Below are 19,422 nucleotides of genomic sequence, written 5' to 3' on the forward strand. Positions count from 1 at the left end.
TTGCTGCTTTTCCTTTAGAACCTGCCCTCCCTTTGCTGGCAGGGGAGATCAAAGTAGACCAGCAAGCGTGAGCGTGATGGGGAATGGAGGGATTGTAAGGTTGGAAATTAGTTCATTGGAGCTGGAGACAATTGTGTATATGTTCAATAGCTCCTAAGTATTCTGAAATGCTGAGATGCTGAATTTGGCGCTGCTGTTGTTGTTGATGATACTGGTGTCGTGCGTGAGTGGTTGGATTTCCGAGAAGAAGGAAAAGAAAAAAAAAAACCGTTGATAAACAAAAAACATTAGTGTCACCAGGGTTCAGGGCACAGGGCACCCGATCTGCAGCATCCAACGTCATACAAACCGTTGAGCCGCAACCCTTGAAATCTCACACCCTTGAGCAGGATCCCAGAGCTCTAAAAGCAAAGAAACAAAGAAACGTAAATGGCACTTCTCCACCGGCGTCTTTGTTCCAGCCCGATATCCAGGTCCTTGTTCGCTGCAAGAGGAATAAGAAGCGTTAATATGTCTTCAACGCCCGTGGAACCGCTGTGGTCAGCTGGGATTGAGGAGGGCCAGAAGGAGGAAGCTAGGAAGCTTCTGGGAGATGGAAGATGGGCGTTGAGCGCGACGCGGATGGGCCTCGAAAGGAAGTTTGAGTTCAAGACGTTCAAAACTACTATGGTTTGTGCTTTTCTTGAGATGATGGCTGTTCTTAGCAGATGCTGGGTATGACAGGGCTATTTAACATGGGGTGTGGTACGGTGTAGGTATTCATCAACCAAGTTGCGGACCAGTGTAAAGTTGCGCGACATCATCCTGAATGGGCGAACGTGCGTACTTAGGCTCTTTTTCCCTTTATTGCGTAACATCGTTGGCAAAAGGCAGTATATATTCTTCCGGGGAACATGGCACTGATCCCCCTCGTTATGGGTTTAAACAGGTCTACAATAAAGTAGTAATTCGCTGGACCACACACAACCCACTAGGCCTCTCGCACAAGGATATTGAGATGGCCAAGTTCTGTGATGAGAGGGGAGCAGAACTTGGAGATGTTGACACGGGAAAAGTGGAACGGGCCCCCGCAGACGAAACGGGAGGTAACGTTCTGGATAACCTTTTGGGTCAGGGAGTGCAGGAGTGTGGACCATGCGCGCAAAAGTCGAAGAAATAGGGGACTGCAATAAGATGCCAGAAATAGTAGCCGCGGGTGTGTGAGATGAATTGCTCTTTCCCTAATACGTTGCTGTACATGTGCTTGATTGATTTGTGTAGCTACTCGATTGTAGCGGAGAGAGAGGAAAGAAAATTAGAGTGAGGATGGTGGTTGCTCTCACTCATTCGCATAGAGATGCTCATCGTATGTCGGATCCCAACTGATAAGACAAGAAAAGGTACATAGTGACAACTTAGTGACAACTTGATTGACCAACAAATTGAAAGCCTGACTGATGGGCTGCAGGGGACTGGCTCCTTAACACGTGACCTCAAAATGCGTAATGACACACGTGCGGATTGCCGCCGTGGCCTTCTCTCAACCTTCTCGCCTTGACAGGTTCAGCGCGCAACCCCCAGACTTCACCGCCACATTCTCTTTTTTTCCCTTTTGTTGTATTTATTGAACTCATCTCTCTTCTCAGCAGGCCCTGGTAGCTTCCATCTGCCAAAGGTCGTGCTAGTCTTGTCCACCAAATACTTCATCCCCTTCTCATCGCTGGTAGAAAGAGACACACACACACACACACACAAAATGGTTTCCTTCTGGCCCTTCAAAGTAAGTTAATATGCCTATCCTATCCCAACCCATCCCGCCTCTTATGGTTCCCTGTGTTTTGTCCTACTGGACACCTCCCCTTTGATGCAGGAAAGCTAACGGGAAGCAATATGACAGGGCGACGATAACTCACCAGACTCCTTCGAGCGCATTCTTTCAAAGCTCGCATCGCAGATCCAAGCAGAGACTTCGAAACTTGCTCTCCTTCGTCTACAGCTCCGCCGTTACAAGGGGCTATGGACTATCTACACCTCATTTGCCTACATCTTCTACGTACTCGTCATATTCCTTGTCGTAGGATGGAAGGAAGTGGGTCCCCCACAGATAGCGGGCTTGGTCGGTGGACCTATTGGGTATGATTCCTCTGTACTATAACTTTCGAAGGCCATATGCTGATGGCTTTTGTTTCGCGAACAGAATCTGGGGCGTAAGGAGTTTGTTGGTGCTCTACTATAACGGCAGGATCTCAACCACTGAGACGAAGCTGGAGGATCTCCAGACCAAACAAAGGGATACCGTCGAAAAGTTGAAGGCAGCCACAAAGTTCTCAACCACACAATCTATCATTGAAAAATATGGTGGTGGGCCCATCTCACCCTCAATCTCTGAGATTGAGAGGAACAAGATGCAACATGCACAGCAGCAAGGTCCACCCGGACATCCGAATAACAATCAACAGCTTAGACAGCGTTCCCAGGGACAGCCTAGTGGAACATCCGGCTCGGTTCCACCTTCACCCCAGCAAATACAACAACAATTTGTTCAACAGCAGCTACAGCAGCAACAACAGGAACGAGGACAACAGCATCTGGCGCCTCCTTCCGGAGTTAATAATCCAAACCCAGTCAAAAAATTCAACCGGCCATCCCCCATCCCCGTTCTCAGTTTCCCACAAACTACGGTACAGACACCAGCTCGTCAAATTGCACCGGAGGAGATACATTCTCCACGTTGGTATGACCGCGTCCTTGACGTTCTCGTAGGAGAAGACGAGACTAGCGCGAAGAATCGCTTCGCGCTGATCTGCAAGAACTGCAGGATGGTCAATGGACTAGCACCTCCTGGAACAAAAAGCCTGGAAGACGTGGAGGGATGGGGGTGTGCTAGATGCGGGATGATGAACGGGAAGCCGCCAAGCCGTCCTTTAAGCAGGAAAGGGGACGAAGAAGAAATGGACATGATCCATGGTCTCGGGGTTAGGGGATCAAGGATTAGCAAGTCATCGAGTCCTACACCCAGCGAGAGCGTTAGTGTCAGATCAACCAGGAGCAGGACAAAGAAAGCGTCGCCAGAGCCCGAGCCGGAGCCCGAGCTTGAATTGTCCGAGGAAGATAGCTCAGCAGCAACCGGGAGCGATCAAATAGAAGATGAAGAGGCTGAAGAGGTTGAAGAAGCCCCAAAGCCAAAAGGCAGAGTAACTAGAGGCAGCAAGAAGGCTTGAGAGCCAGAGCTCTTTATTTTTCTTAATATATAGATTTTGTTTTTTTCCCGGTTTGCGAGGTACGAGGATACTGGAGGGTAATACTTTATTGTTTCTCTTTTGTTCGGTCGGGATTGGAGCTGGGGTTGGTCTGGAGGAGTAAAAGATGAACTTGTTGAATTTGTTGAGTGATTGGGATTATTTTTTTGCCCGGATCTGTGTCTGGTATCAGGCGGGCTTCCTTTCTTCTTAAAAGTTACTAGTGATGGGAGGTTCAATGGTTCAATTTGGTATGGTTGTTATCTTTCTTTCTTGTATTATTCTAGCTCATGGACGAGAGATATCATATAAAAAAAATTCCTAGATCCTTTTCTTTTATATGATTGCCAATATTATTATATATTTCAGTTTGCATCACAGCTTCACACTCGGGGAAGCGGGAAAACTCGGTGTCTACCAACCAATCACAGTGGCCGCTGACTAAACACCACTACCCGAATCGTGAACATTTGCACAACCTTCCCGGGTAACAAGCCATCAACCCCCACCAAACAATTCACAAACACCAACCTCCATCCGCAAACTGTACATTCCACTTCGAAATCACACGATGCCTGTACGTATTCCCACCAACTCCCCTCTTTAACGCTCCGACGGGCAGAGATTGCACCCTTGGTCGGGATTTTACCGGCCGGGGGTAGAATTTGGCTTTGCGATCTGGGACTGACAGCTGGGAGACAGATCTCAACCTCCATCTACAACGCCCTCTTCCGACGAAACTACGTCTTTGTCGGAAGTGTTTTCGCCGGCGCTTTTGCTTTTGAGATGTAAGCTCTCCGACTCCTCCGTTTTCCGCCCCTGTATCTACTGTCTGCCATGCCTGCGTTCTGCCTATGTGGGCGTTAGCTGAACGACTGCCCCACCCGCTGTTCTGTGATATCCTTCTAGGGTGAAGAAACGATACAGGCGGATAGGACCTTAGGGAGATTTTACTGACATATTCTCGCTCTATAGTCTCTTCGACCAGGCCACCGACAAATTGTGGGACAACATGAACAAGGGTAGACAATGGAAGGACATCCGACACCGCTATGTTCAGGAAGAATAGGCGATGTATCCCTTAGACATGGGGGCCTGTAGATTTGGTGCTGGAGTGAAAGGAGCAAAAGAAGTTTCTTTTTGTTTGCCGATTTAGAATCGGGTTTGGTTTGGTGTAGCTCTCCTAGTGCATGAGCGGCGATTCAATTCATGCCAGTTTTTCCCCGTTCCTGCTTTTCTGTAATTGACCATGCTTTGCGATAAGTATGACATCCTAGGTGTGATTATGTTGGTGTTTGAGATGTGGTTTCCATATTGGATGCCCCTATTCATACTCGGATAGATTATCCTGGCCTGGTACTCAAGCTTTAGCAGCTCTTATGTTCACTCATATTTTATCACAGCAACCTTAGGAGGCAGGAGGCTAAAACGGTCCCCAAAAATTGAAGACTGCCGGTTTTTGGTTGACCAATTCCGTGGGCCATGTCAATATTCAGACTTCGAATTTGTATTGGCCATTTGTTTCCCTGCACAGCTTATATTGGATACAATACTGATACATGGGAGGCCCACTTACTGTGATATTAAATTTAAACTGGTATCTCATTTATTCTAGTTTAGATGCTGCGAAGATTAGTAGGCGTCTAATGTACCTCCCCACAGCAAATACGTTCAGCCAAATAAATTTATCCACGGCCTATTTGTCTAGACGGAGGCATAAATCATATAGCCACCTCTGCCGCCCCTATGGAAAACAATTGGAAATTAACTACCAGAGCCACTAAGCTTCGGCCTACCCTTCTAGACCCATTTCCAAGATTATGGACGAACGCCTAGAGTCATGGGACATCACCAGCATTAAATTCCTGTGGAATTATTTAGATCACCACCATTGGTCTGTTTGGAAATGGTACTACGCCACTTAACAATTTTAATCACAAGCTATCACTCGTCTGAAAATTTTGCTCCTTTCTTTTTGTTTAATTCAGAATTTTACTTTTTGATTGATTGACTACATGTACTTCATTAATTTGCTCCTGGGCCAATTCCTGTATGTATTTACGTTTATATGAGAATATAATCCCGCTAGACGACGACATTGAAGGCCTATATATAGAGAGTCTCTAGGGATTGAAGGCTCATACCAAATAAATGCTTCCCGATTTGAGGTTTTGACTGCTGCGCTCCTTCGCCTATACACGGAAGCCAGGGGTCGAGAGATACCACGCATCTTGCTAGCATAGTCCCTGTATGAGATTCAGAATACAGAAGAAGTTTCCCGGTATTCTTGCAAAGGTAGCTAGATCAAAACTCCCAAATCGGACCCAAATCGGACCCAAATCAGACCCAAATCGACTTAGACTAGTTTAAATGGTTTAATCCGTATGTCAACTCGAGCCATCGTGACTCTTATCACCACAACAAGGCGTTGCTTTGTTATAGGAGGATTTTACTCATCTTGACTCAGGATATAAGAGAAATCGAGACTTATGTATATTTGTACGCCGAATCTCCATGCATGATAAACACACGCGTTACGCTCGGGAATTTCCATGCTTAGACTTGTTGCATGTGGTCAAAAATGAGTTTGGTGTACTCAGCGTACCCCGTAGCCGTGTGGTGGTCTATGGGGCTACTCGAGACGAGTAAAAGTGGGGGCCTTGTGAGAGTACACTATTTCGAGTTTCTCCGGGAACAGGAGGAGGGGGCATAGGCTGGTGTAATAACCGGGATAACTGTATCCTATCTATAGTCACACTGTAGCTAGAACTATCGATCCCAGCCAGGCCTGGAATGATATCCTCGACTTGGGCTGTGGATAAGGCGGAAGCTCTGTAAGGAATCGAAACTTTGCAAAGACTATGGTTTTATTAGATCTAGATCTTAAACAGCGTAAAATTCCAACACTGTACGCTAAATTATATGAAGTTCTAGAAAGAAGGATTTAATGAACATATACCAAAAAAGTTATATCAAAATAACCTAGCTTAAAAAATCTCAAGATCTTCCCTTGGGGTGTAGCGATGACACGTGTGCGTACCTCTCAGTGTAGGTTTTCATAAAGAATCAAAGATTTTCTAGTTATTCAAGTTAGTACTAGTCCTTGATGGCTTGATGGAAGGGTGTTTACTCTTTTTAACTATATACCGGTCGTTGTTAGCGAATACTAAAAAATTCGATTCACTACATTTGATGTTTGTTAGGTTTCCTTTTCACTGGTTGTTGTGTTGCGTCCCGGCCCCTTCGCCGACCATAAGTCAAGTTTTCTCAGACCCGCGTATCCGCGCTGTCACATGACACGGCGAGTGATATTATATGTATGGATAGTTGCATGATCTAGTTGTGTTCTTTACGCGCTTGGGGCGCTTCCACCAATTACGCAAGGATATATATAACTCTCTAATTAATAGAGAACGAATGGCTGGACCCATAAACCTCTGTCCCGCGAATCACAAAGTAAAACCCCGCTCTTTGTCCCTTACCCCATTACTTTAATCCGCGAAAGATTAGCTAGAAATTCTTACAAATCCAGCTGGCGATACTACCATCAAATCTCATGGGCATCATAAAGATCTCATTGCATCCTGGCGATATAGTTACAGCAATAGCGGCATTTGAGACTGTTGGCCTCGAGACTCACATAACAACGCCATAATAAGTGACTAAGCGAGTAAGAGGGGATTTTCCATAACAACTGTCCTTCAATTAGAATTCTCAGCTTACCATACATGAGGCTTCAGACTGGTTCCTAAACATTCTACCTCCATCCCTGAATGGCCAGGATAGTGTCTATGGCGGATTACAGATGAATGGTACTCTCTTTAACAACTTGCTGCCACAAATTACAGGGAGAACCAGCCCCGCTATCAATAAAACCAAACAGCACTAGAGACTCGCCACCTTAGCATGCGACAAACGTGCCGTTCCAATTATCATCCGCCATACAATGGCTGGTTTCGTATATACAGTGGTATATATTAATCTGCACACAAGACGGTGTCCTCCCAAACGGAAAATTCGAATAATACTCTGGCCAATGGCCAAGTGAAATTTGGAGAAACCATGTTTCTAATACGGGGTTGGATGGGCTTTTTTTTGATAAAGATTATTATAAAAGGAGATGATCCTTAGGCGTTTAGTAAAAGGTCGTGGAAACAGGCGTTGCAACGGGGCGGCTTTCACTACATTTTACTGGGCGTTAACGCCTAAGTGGTGTTTGGTCGAAACTCACAGCTACAGCTGGACCGCCTTTTCACTTCGGGAAAGGGAAGGTGAGAACCATCATTTGTTCTGATCTGTCAGCCTGTTCCAGATTGAGAGAAATCTTAGAGGGAGATGAGGTGATCTTTATTGGGCACATCTTGCAATTGGGTCGCAACATCCATTGATAGTAGTCCACGGGATGGTCTTGTCCCAGGAGGTACTACTATATCAAGAACCACCATAATTTCGAGCGCTGTGCGAGCTTCAATCTTTCATCTTAATTCAAAACTAAATAACATTAATGCCGAGTAACATTTTTATTGGGCGTACTATAAACCTACATGCACTATGGTTTTGCGCTTAGCTATAGGTATGGAACAAATCTTCATATAATAATTAATTCCAATGGTAGACATATTTTAATTTATCTAAGGCTAATCTTAGTCTTTTGCTTAGGTCTATTAGATTTCTACATCCTTATACAGACGCAGGACTAGAGGGGAAAACGAAGATTCACGGCAAAATGGTTGAAAATGAGGATCGAAAATAACTTCTTGGTGTGAATTGAACCGAAGTTGAGATGAAATGATAGATTTTAGGCGTATGTGCTTTGAGAATCCTTGTTTGCTTGTATTTTTCTTGTCCGGACGAAAACGGGTAAAGTGCCGCAAAGATCGAGTGAGATCGTATGAAGCGGGAGGAACACAAACAAACTGTTCCTAAAGGATTAGCTCTATCGCCTGAATTTTGTAAGTTGACCGTCAGTTCTTAGTGAGTTTGACACTGAATATCTCTCCATCAGTCTCAAAGTCAACAACAAAGCTGTAGTTGAGAGAAGGGCCAATAGGTGATCAGCGAGTATGCGACGGACGAGACGAGACGGCGGACCCTACATTAGCACATCGATACAAATCATGTCGGGTTGAAGGTTTCTTACTCCGTTGTGGGTCGCTCTGTGCTGGTGCTGCAGTAAGAGAGGGGGAAAGAGGAGAGGGGAAACGGGGGGGATGGGGCTGCGCTAGGGGAGGGAGGGGGTCAACTCAAGTTCTGCCAAAGCCGGCCTCACAAGCGAAGCTTTCTCCGTGACCGAAAATATGCACAGTAGACCCAGTTCTCCCTTTACACGTTGCTCTTCCAAGTACTGTTCTTCGATCCGTGGTTCTCGGCAGCTATTGATGAGTGTCGTAGGCGTTGTGGACGCCATGGCTCTCTAGCCGGTGTGTATTCTGAAGTAAGTTTGATCGTCCGTCGGAGGGAGTGAGTTCGGGGGTGTTGTAGCTCATGGGAAGAAGTTACCGACAAAGTTCTCCTGAAAGGAGCGCGTTTTTTCTCACCAGGAGGTAGCTCACGGACTACGTGGAGTGGAAGGAGGTTCACAGTGTTATTGTCGGTCAAAGGCCAGTACGAATACCAGTTACTGGAACAGCTCTAGCTTACCATGATTCTAGCAATATGCAGTCGGCGAAAATTAAGGAATAGCTGGTATCCTCGTACCCACGCCGTGTTCACATGGCTTGAACCACGTGTGCTGGCCGGTGGTCGGACGGGTTGATTTCCGGAGCCACCCATAGCAACAGGAAAGGAGAATCATAATCATGGGAGGAGATATGTGGCTATCTATGAATGTACGATCCCCGTTCTCGATCTACTTACATTGGAGCTATCTTGGCCTGGAAAAAGGCCAATGATTATTGCTGCATCTTCATTTTAGGCCCATATCTCATGCTTCGGATAGACTGTCGTCCTTATGGAACTAATGGATTTGTAGGCTATAAAGGCGTTGAGAGGGTTGTTCTGTTACCTAGTGTATACGTATGTGTTACCAGTCCTTCCAACGATAATTTACATCCCAGATTTGGAAAGTTCCCCGTCTTTTCAAACTCAGAGTAGGAAGATCTCTTAAATTTTTTAATAAAATGCTAACTGGAAACGGGAACACCTGCAGCTGTTCCAATGCGGGGCCCAAGTAGCAGTCACGGCAGATCTAGTGCTTCATGAATAAGGGCTCATTAAACATTGGGAGAACTTTGCATCGATAAATGTATCTGGGTGCATAACATTATTATCCAATATCAAGTGCAGCGCCCAGCTATTCCGCACCAGATGGAGGCATAGTTGTTCGTGCTGCAATTGAAACGCACTTCCTTGCATCATAAACTCTTCAACTTTGTTAATTAAGGGCAGGGAGTGGTCTATTATCGAGACGGAGCCTCCGATTGCAACGATACAAACCTCCTCAATGACGGTAAGTTGGATGTAAGTGACCAATGGCTTGAAGAGAATTAAAATTAGAAACTGTTAATGGACAATTTAGGTTAACTCTTGCCGCCCTATATATGTTCCTGTAAGGTTTTTTAGAGCCTATGCGGGCTATCCTTGGTACTTAGAGCGAAAATCAAGCCATTAGGAACTCAGAATTCTTTAGAACGATAGAGTTTTAAAATCGGCTCTTGGGGAATACGCTAACTAGTCGAATAGTTATAATCGATCTGCGGGCCATGCGTCCTGAGTACGTTAGTCAAGTCTCTTGGTGATTCCTTTGCACATGAAGGGCAAAACAATTAGCAAACAGCATATCGATACGTATGTATCAAATAGTTGGATTTAGAACTGCTTGTAAACTCCAATATTTACCCCCCAGACTTGTAAGATTCAAATCTGTTTTATGTAAGCGTCGTTGAAGGGGTTTGGCGTTTCAACTCTGACCTTCTCCACGTCACATTGTAGACTGATGATGCGTATCTTTATTAGTTCTCATGACTCACCGTTCTATGTGTATGTTATGCATTTATAGTGCATTGTAGAATAAGTATGCGGTTATTAGAAGAAAGTCTAAACCTATCAAAAGTCGGCAACGGGGGTTCTCCTCCGCGGTAATGTGCCAAAATATCTTAATCATGTATCTCACCAATCACTGTGTCAGAAGCTTCGCGAATTTAAGCCATATTTGCAAATTCTAAAGAATAATAACCTATAACAATGGCTGATATAGGCTATTGAGGATATGTCGTGATTCACGGGCTAAGCTGGGAGAACCCTATTCACGCACATACACATACACACATATGCGCACATGCACACACTGGCATGATTTGCCAACTGCCCTCCAGGTGGCATTTCTTTTTCCACAGTCGGCGGCTAGGGAATTGTTGGTATCTTCATCTACTTTGGCAATTGAAGATAGCTATATCAGTAAGGAATGTGGTTAGAGATGACACAAACAATCATTGACTTGTGCGTGAAGATTCCTTCAGCTCAGCTCATTAGTAAACTGACGAGTACTAGCTAGGTTTCCCACGGTGAAAACTGTCAATCGATTTTCGCGCAGAGATAAGATGACCGAAAAGTTTCCAAGACCCTGGCAGAAAAAAGGCAACGAACTTTGTCCAATTGGAACGTGTGGCAACAGTGGAGGCCTCAAAGTAAGCCTGGGCTCCTCACCCAAGCATCGATCCATTATCGTGGCTCTGCTGCTCCCGGCTGCATTCTAACCGGGAAAGCCGCTTTGGGATACGTACCTCGCATGAGACAATTTTTATGTCCCGATAAAGGGATAGCTGGTCATATACACCACACAATCTACATTACCTATAGCCGAAGTCTCTTAATATTCTTCTCATGATCTCGATTAACAACTGGCTACCCCCCTCATTTACTAAGCTGCTGCAGACTCATAGTTATCACGATTATAAGTGAGTACATATTCAAACCTAATATATTACATTATGAAGTGAGTATTGAGAAAGAGAGAGAGCACACGTATTTTTTTAATTATTGATCATTCTACATGTAGTCATTCGATAGTAATGGCAACATTTCTGAACTAGAATTTGGGTAAAGAGGAAGCCGAAATCCCAGTAATTGATCAATATCTAACCCTAACCCCGATCAATATGCTGCACACACGCACTTCTTTTTTCTTGTGGTTCATGCAAAGGCGGCAAGCTACATGTAGTTCTTGATGGAATAGTACAAAAAACTACGATACTGATATATGCTTTGATCAGGGTATATTTACGGAGGCTAGATACAGTTGAGTAAAGTAGGGGAAATAAAGCCAACGTCTCGTTGGCACTAGTAAAGTAACCCGCAAACTGTGTAACACATATTCTAACTCACTTTTCTTTCTTATATAATTATCCAAGAGTAGCCTTCTAGATCTCTTCCTTGTCCTTTTCTCAGTTCTCCTTACTACGGGGGGTCAGCTACGGGGACGCCATGTTTCTATGCACGAACACGACTGATTCACGATGGTCTCAGTAACTAGTTAGTCCCTTATTCTTTCCGTGGATCAACAAGGGATTAACCATATATGACCATATGACGTTAGTCCTAAACATCAATTCGAATTGGCTTTACGGTTAGCGGCAAATCTGAGACAGACATCCAAATCTCTATTGAAGACATGAACGGACACTTGTTGAGCCTATATCACTTTTTCTGGCCTAGATAAGGGTCATCCTTGGGAGGTCTGCTGTAGAGAGGTAGAATCACACCCGATCACTCGGCACCAGCCTTACCGTCCCTTGGCTCTCAGAATGCGGTGATACTATTAGCAGTTATCTAAAGATGATAGATACAGCAAAATCCAAAATATCTGCATAGAATCTCAGTGGGGGGGGTCGCAGAATCGGCCGCAAGGGTGTACATCGTTCGTACCAGGTGAGGTTCTTTGCCGCGGCGGCCGGAATTCGTTACAACTGCAGCCGCCACTGCGTCATATTATTTTCTAACTCGGTCCTACGGTTTTTCTCATGTTGAAGCTCTAGCTAATTTAGAAAAAATCTAGTACTAGAAAGCAACGAGAGATATCATGGCGGTCCCATGGCCCGAAATTAAAATAAAAAGGCTTAAAGGGGATCATTCATACGGTTGGCAACCACTCTTATGTAAGCGTTTATATTATAATGCGTGACCACACCATTCAAGAAACAAAGCACTCTTATAGATGTTAAGTTCTACTCTAACGTCCATTCAGATTTCTTCGCTGTCGATTTTGAATTTCTGGGTCGCCTGCGGCGGGAGTGCCCGCAGATGTAATTGCGGAAGCGCAGGTACCGCAGTGGCTATGATATACACAGAGACACACCGCCGGTACTTTTTCATCTACCAACACATTGGTAGCTTCCGGTGCAAGAGCGGGAATGCACATTTGCGGGTTCTCCGGGACCAACCGAGCGATATACCAGGATACCAAGATTCATCGTTTTGCCGATAATCTGCATTACAATGCAAGTGCGGGAAGGCGAAGACAGCACATCATGGGGTGGAATATATGATGTGCTGCACATATATGTGAGGATATGACGCCACGCGTGCATTGAGAGGGCCAATTTGTTAGGAGCCGACAACTACCACAAGCACCACTACCGTTGAATATACAGACATTTGAGAATCTCCAAATATATATCACTACTACCAAAGAGGCATATATCACAATGGCGAGAGGGCTTTGTGGGTCAATTAACCCGAGAATATATGATGATTAGAGGAGTACATATCCATTATAAAATCAACAAGGTACGTGTCAGGGGAGCTCATATTACGAGGAGCTAGAAAGAAAAGAAAAAAAATTGTTTACATTTGCTAGTCTGAATTCTGATCAGGGGCAAAATGGCTTCACCTATGTTACAGTATGTACCTAAATGTGGCAACTTTGAGGGTCCTGGTTCGGTTGATGACCCGAGGCTGTTCCATCTGCAGTCCGTATTCAAATTCTTGAACAACCGAGAATCTACCCGATCTTTTGTGTGGGGCAGAAGCCGATAGGTTGGTCCTAGGCATCGCATATAACACCTCCGGGTTTTGAAAACCAAAGTCCTAGCTAGTACCAAAAGGTACATGTTTATACGGGCAAGCCTTTTATCAACTAAGTATCTTAAATGCTTTTTACAAATCTTGGAATTGGATATTATAATATTTCTAGATATACTACATATAGATGTATCTAGCTAAGTTCAAATATCCTCCACGTATCCCCCAAGTTTCGAATTCCGAATATCAGCCTTCAGACGTTTCGGAATATGTACGGTACGGTACTTACTAACCGTTTGTAATTTGGTAGCTAAAGAAATAAAAGCCCCCTTCAAACTAATAATGAGTTCCTGGAGCCACACGTATACCCGCATGATATTATGACTTCTAGAAGATATCCTAAAGCAAGTGGTATCTTCAGGTTCGAGATAGTTTTGGAGTTGAACAGGTAGATGTGCTAGCAACCAACAGAATTCGAGGCTTAACCGTTAATGCACCTGCGCCACTGAAACCCTGCAACAACAGCTGGACGAATAGCAGGGGTGATAGATTCGAAAATCAGGAAACCAACGGGGAACTAAAGCCCGGGGACAAATAAGAAGACAGTTGCCAAGCTGGCGGTGAAGGAAGGCCCGGACCTTGTCTAAAGGTGGAAGTCGATCTTAAATCGGCTCAAAATACCCGTCACGTCAAAATGACCATGTGAAGCTAAAATAAACGCTAATTAATGGATATATCCCTATACGTATACTGATAGTATACTTGCTAGAAATTGTTAGTTTATGTATGCTGTGAACTGCAGTTTCCTGTTCACTTCTTTAGCAAAATTAAAACTCTTCAAGTGAGGATCTTGAAGCTTTCAGGTTAATGGGATATTGGTGTCCACAACGGCCAATAGTTGAAGATAACATACCACTTATATTCAATGCTAATCTCAATCTCTCTAGCATTTGCAGAATATGCCTTCTGAAGGAATCAATACGGCAGGCTGTTGTCTTCACGTGAAGATGGCATCGAATGAGCAGTTGCCTACCCTTCGATCCCATCTTACGTGACAGACAAATGCCCCCGAGTCCAAGTCGTAAGAAATGGAGCGTTCCAGCTAGAGAGAGTTATCAGAGACTATCACCAACGCCCATGCTGTTGAGGAATGATGAGGATAATGAAGAGAGAGAAAGAGGAACAGGGGAGTTTTTATATTAGAAATTCCTCAGGTATTTCTGTTTGTTTTTATTCTATTGGTTTATCTTGCTGTACATACATCGCAGTAACGAGAGGGAGGTAAGCGCTGGAAAAAGTGACAGGATTACCTGCGGTACACCCAGAGTCTCGGGTACGGCAGATCTGCAAGTTCTTTGCCCCCGTTCCTTGCTCCATCCAATTTTTTTTCATTCAATTCTTATCCATATATTTCTCTACGTTCCATTCGATATTTGTGCAGGTCCACAAACCAAGAAGGGTGATGGAAGAATGTGCGTTGTCAGGGAGTAAAGCGCACGAGAAAAGTGATAAGTGAGAAAAAGTGTCTAGTAGAAACGGCATAGTGGGAATTAGGGCCTGGCATGGAGGGGGTTGAGTTTTTTTTTTTTCTTCTTCCCATTCCTTCCTTTCCCACTCACTCTACATTCTACAGTAGGATACAGGGCCGAGTGAGGGCAGAAGAACGAACATCAGTGACATGACAGGTGACAAGTTCTAGTGACAAGTGACGAGTGACAGGCAGAATAGTGTCAGGTCAGGGCAGAGAAGCAGGCAGAATCAATTCTTTGAGTTTAGTAGAGTGTTTCAAGTAACGGTCACCTAACCATTTCCAGTAAGGAACTTAGCAATAGGAACAAGGCAGCCAGGGACTCAAGTCAGTCTTGGGGTTGGATTGCCTGGGACTTTGTTGGTTGTGGTGGTTGTGGTGGTGGTTGTCTGGTTACGGGTTTGGGTTCTGGCCTGTCAAGTCGACTAGTAGTTTATTGGTCGACTTGCGTCGGCTGGAGCCGCGGCCGTAGCTTCGGTTGGCGGGCGCGGAAGTCAATCGGCGGATCGGAAGCAGGAGCATGTATGGAAGGCATGCTGAGACAGCACACTTTCGCAGAGCCGCACACACATGTAAAAAAAAGCTGGGTGTTTTCCCAAGTTGGTTGTAGGTATTCGGGACAGGGTTAGGGGTAAAATTTCTTAATTGAACCCTCCCCACAACCAACCATCCATGTAGCTGCGACTGCTGAACCACAATCACCATTCACCACCCCCCATCCCATCGATCAAGCCATCCATCTATCCGCCTCACTTTCCCCTGGTTCTCATCAATATCTATAGATCGGCGAGCACGTCATTCACCATCCACCACCCACCACAACCACATGATGCAGCTCTTCCGCTCACCTGCCCCATGCTCTCCTTCTCGACGGCTTTTTCGTTGCCTACAAACTTTACCTTTACGATCTTGCTCATCCACTCCTTCTTCCTCCCCCCACTCCTACTCCTCATACTCTTACTCCTCCAATTTCCCTAAATTATACACAATCTCACAATCTCGCTCATATACCAACTCTCCTAACTCTTTAGCTGGAAATAATCCCGCAGAAGGCGGAACTGGTAAAAATGGCAGTAACAACACCAGGAGGCCAATTGGTAGACTTGATATCACCGATGAAACCACGTACACGCCACAGGAACCAGCTGAAAATAGCGGCATAACCACAAGCAAGGACCGCCGCGAGAATGCCCAGCGCATGAATTCAAACAAGACGACAAAACACGGACCTTCTAGTATGAGTTTGCTTTTTCTCTCCCACCTTCTCCCTACAATTGTTTTCCCAAACTCCCGGAAATCAAAATGGCAGCTCATTTGTTGTTTCTGTTATAACTGAAGTTGTTCAAATCTACTCTCTTTATTTGCAATTGATATAGCACATGAATACTTAGCCAGCATATTCACGTTCAACTGCCGTTTTTATTTTGATTGCGGCTAATATTTTCTTTTTCTTATCAGCGTTCGGAAGAATCGTGATATTAAGCGGAGTCGGTAGTACACTACTCGAGAGCGATATTCGGCGAATGGCGCCTACGAAAGCGCACATTCCCGAATTCCAAGGCCCATCAGAAGGCTTCAGCGGTAAACTCATCTAATTTCCCACACGTACTCTGGCATTTTCTTACATGAAACAGTGGTACCCTATCGATTCCCGAAAAGTCTCGCACGTAAACCTTTTTACAACCTATTATTTGAGTCTCCCGAAGCTGCGAGAGATTTTGTTTACGCTCAGGGCGACTTCTGGTTATTTGGGCCAAAGTCTACAATACCTCCAGGACAGACACCTACTATAACTTTACCCTCCCTAAACACCAAGAAGATATTCGACGACTACCGGCTCCTTTCTAGTGTTCTTTCTCGTGGGAGGGTTGGTCAGGACCGGTTGGGATGTGTACTTCTTACACTCTCCGACATTGGCGGGAATACTCGTGAAAGGGGAAAACTTCCCAGAACTGCGGAAATGAGGGAATTGCTCGAAAACGACAACGTAAAATTCTGCAGGGGAGACGAAACACAGGGTGACGCAGGTTTAGAAAGAGTACTCTTTGAGAGAGTTTTGCCGGATGGGACGGTGGTCGTCGACAGATTTGACGGATCAGAAAATGGGGCGGAAGCAAAGTGGATAGTTAGGTGTAGAGACGCGGCGGAAGCGCATAGGGTTGTGAGGAACTGGCACAAGAAAGAGTTCCGGGAAGGTGGTGGGAAATTTCACGCGGAAATGATCTATTAGCGTCTTCTTTCAGATGAGATTCAACAAAAGAAGGATGTTGTTACCATATCTTTCACTGGCCACGCTCAAGAGACAATGGGGTTTAAAGGGTGTTTCCACACTCTTGGCGGTAAAGTTTATCGATTCGCAACAGACCATCCATCACCATCTATCTTATCTTGACCATAGAAGCTTACGACAATCCTGCCTCTATTCCTATTGGTCGATTACCGATCAAAGCGATGCTAAATCGCCATAGCTACAAGGCTGAATGGGCAATGAGGAAACCGATTAAGCCGACAGCCTGACTGCCAAGAAGATCTCTTGGGCGTTGTCTTGTGCTGAACAAGAATGGAAATGATGGATCCGGATAAAGTTTTATCGAGATCTTTTCGCCACGATCGATACTTCTGCATTACTTCGTGATTCATCCTATCTTGAAAAAATAAATGGACGGAGGCCACTCCGCAAAGCAACGCATTCTGACTTGTATGCAAGAAAGCCACGCTAAGACGTTGAAATAAATATTGTGTATCAGACCAAAGTCTAAGAAAATTCTAGAGTGGCCTTACGTCAATCAGCCCTGTTGGCGATTTTCCTTGGGGTTTGGTCCAGGCCCCTTGGCAAAATAAAATCCAAATATCTGGGGAAGTTGTATTTAAAACAGGCACCCAGCCTACTTGACTCCTCAATATCGAGTGATCGTACGCCAATGATTTATTTCAAAGTCTTAGCGCGATTCTTTATATGCAACAAACACCTAGTTGTCGTTTCAGGGCAGTGGGCTTTTGAAATTCCGAAATCCCGCTCATATGAACTATTGACCCCAAATATAGCACCACGGGACAAGAAGTTGATATATCAGATTTGAAAACAGGCGGCTCTGCGTGGTCTCTAGTTTATCGAAGGTACAAACAAATTGCAAGTTACATGTGTGAATACATGTGTGCAGTATTCAGAGTCAGGCTCCGAATTCCCGCCTGAGTTCGGAGTTGGTGTAGATTTCAAGCCGTCCTAAGGCTCGGGCTGCTGTCGGGTCTCGAGACATGTTTGATATACCACTTGAAACACGCTGATCTCGCTTCTGATTTATATCAAGGCTACATAAAACGTTCCGGATACTCGGGATCGGGCGTGACCAACTGCCGCGCGATGATGAAGAAGAGAAGCGGGGACTGCCACTGCCTTTGGCTATTCTTGGTATGATGAACTAATCACTGTATCCTTCTCTGCAGCGTCGGTACATCGTGGTTCCACAATCTGTTTTCGAAAATTCCATGCTGCAGGGTTGTCTATCTCGCCCATTCCTATGCATCATATGCTCTACGTAAATTGCATCCCTAATACCTTCACTTTACTGCAGGTGTTTTTTTTTTAGGCATATCAGAGTTGTGCTAATAAAGTAGTCATTTGGTTCTCTGAAACAAATTTTATCCTATCATCTTCTGCAATTTTAGCAGAACTACCGTGGGATCTCTAAATGCGTTTACGATAGGTTTCACCATGCAGCTTGCTTATTCATTCGAATATTCCCAGACTTTTAAACCCCCACCCTGAAGATCTGGTGGGCTTCAATCATTACCACCGTTAACCACTAGTTTGGGCGGCTTGTATGCCTTGCGCCCCACGCGCGCGAGAACAATAGGTATTCCATTAATAATACCATCTTCCTCATTGGAAATGGTACGCCCTGGACTGGCCCCTACAAGCCCTTAAATAAACGAGTCCAATCACGCATTGTATCGATGCATGATATAAGGAAATGCATATGAATGAAGACCAATACATTTGTTTATTTTCATATAACTATCAGTAGTTACTGTGGGGAGGGCTGTTCTCCGAGATTGAAGACCTAACGGACCGCGAGCTATAAGGAGGGAGTGATTGTACCATTGTATGATTAGATTAAGTTTGATCAATATGCCTGTGAACTCCCTGAAACCGTATAAATTCCAATGCAATAACGTAAGCTTTGAATAAAGTCAACTATAAGTAGCCAATAAAAAGCAGCTAGTAACAGCGCCAAGATATGGCCGAGGAGCAAGGCGGAAACCTCGGCGTACCGTCCTCAGCAAATAGATGCCCAGTATTAAGTTAAATTTATGGTTTGAAACTTCCCCAGCGCGTTCGAGTGATGTCTCAGGACGCTGAGTTATGAGAGATGATACGGTGGCATATACAGCTCATTTCCGAAGTCTTGACTTCTTAGATCAGAAGCCTAAGTAAACGTGCGTGAATAGCTCTCCTGCATTATGTGTTTGTGTCATTGCTATACTCGTGCTGCATGCCTAAATTACTACTTAATCATAAAAGATCACTCGATTGCATGCATCATTGGACGAGCATTCCAAAATCGCCTGTGATATGACTTTCGAAAAACATTATTGCAGTTAATATAAATCCTCTGCATCCAGCGAACAAATGTAGGATTCGTGGCATACATCATAATACTATCACAATGGTTCTTACCAGACAGGTCGAACATTTTATGCCCGTCAGTTTTAGTACTC

At 44.8% G+C, this 19,422-nt stretch overlaps 3 protein-coding genes across 3 annotated transcripts; all 3 read left to right on the forward strand.

The window, feature by feature from the left end:
- Positions 1 to 510: 510 nt before the first annotated feature.
- Positions 511 to 1,159, forward strand: LAJ45_07221 (uncharacterized protein; the record flags this gene model as incomplete). Its single annotated transcript, XM_046116779.1, has 3 exons — positions 511 to 669; positions 756 to 818; positions 929 to 1,159. The coding sequence occupies 3 exons, from the start codon at positions 511 to 513 to the stop codon at positions 1,157 to 1,159; spliced, it is 453 nt and encodes a 150-aa protein (XP_045970181.1).
- A 576-nt stretch (positions 1,160 to 1,735) lies between these two features.
- Positions 1,736 to 3,200, forward strand: LAJ45_07222 (uncharacterized protein; the record flags this gene model as incomplete). Its single annotated transcript, XM_046116780.1, has 3 exons — positions 1,736 to 1,759; positions 1,877 to 2,112; positions 2,177 to 3,200. 3 exons carry the CDS (start codon positions 1,736 to 1,738, stop codon positions 3,198 to 3,200), a joined length of 1,284 nt encoding a protein of 427 aa, XP_045970182.1.
- Positions 3,201 to 15,532: 12,332 nt separating this feature from the next.
- On the forward strand, positions 15,533 to 16,933 carry LAJ45_07223 (uncharacterized protein; the record flags this gene model as incomplete). Its single annotated transcript, XM_046116781.1, has 3 exons — positions 15,533 to 15,938; positions 16,162 to 16,284; positions 16,338 to 16,933. 3 exons carry the CDS (start codon positions 15,533 to 15,535, stop codon positions 16,931 to 16,933), a joined length of 1,125 nt encoding a protein of 374 aa, XP_045970183.1.
- Positions 16,934 to 19,422: the final 2,489 nt, after the last annotated feature.

This window comes from Morchella importuna (genome assembly GCF_003444635.1).
Source record: "Morchella importuna strain M04M26 chromosome Unknown Morimp01GS022, whole genome shotgun sequence".
NCBI classification, from domain to species: Eukaryota; Fungi; Ascomycota; class Pezizomycetes; order Pezizales; family Morchellaceae; genus Morchella; species Morchella importuna.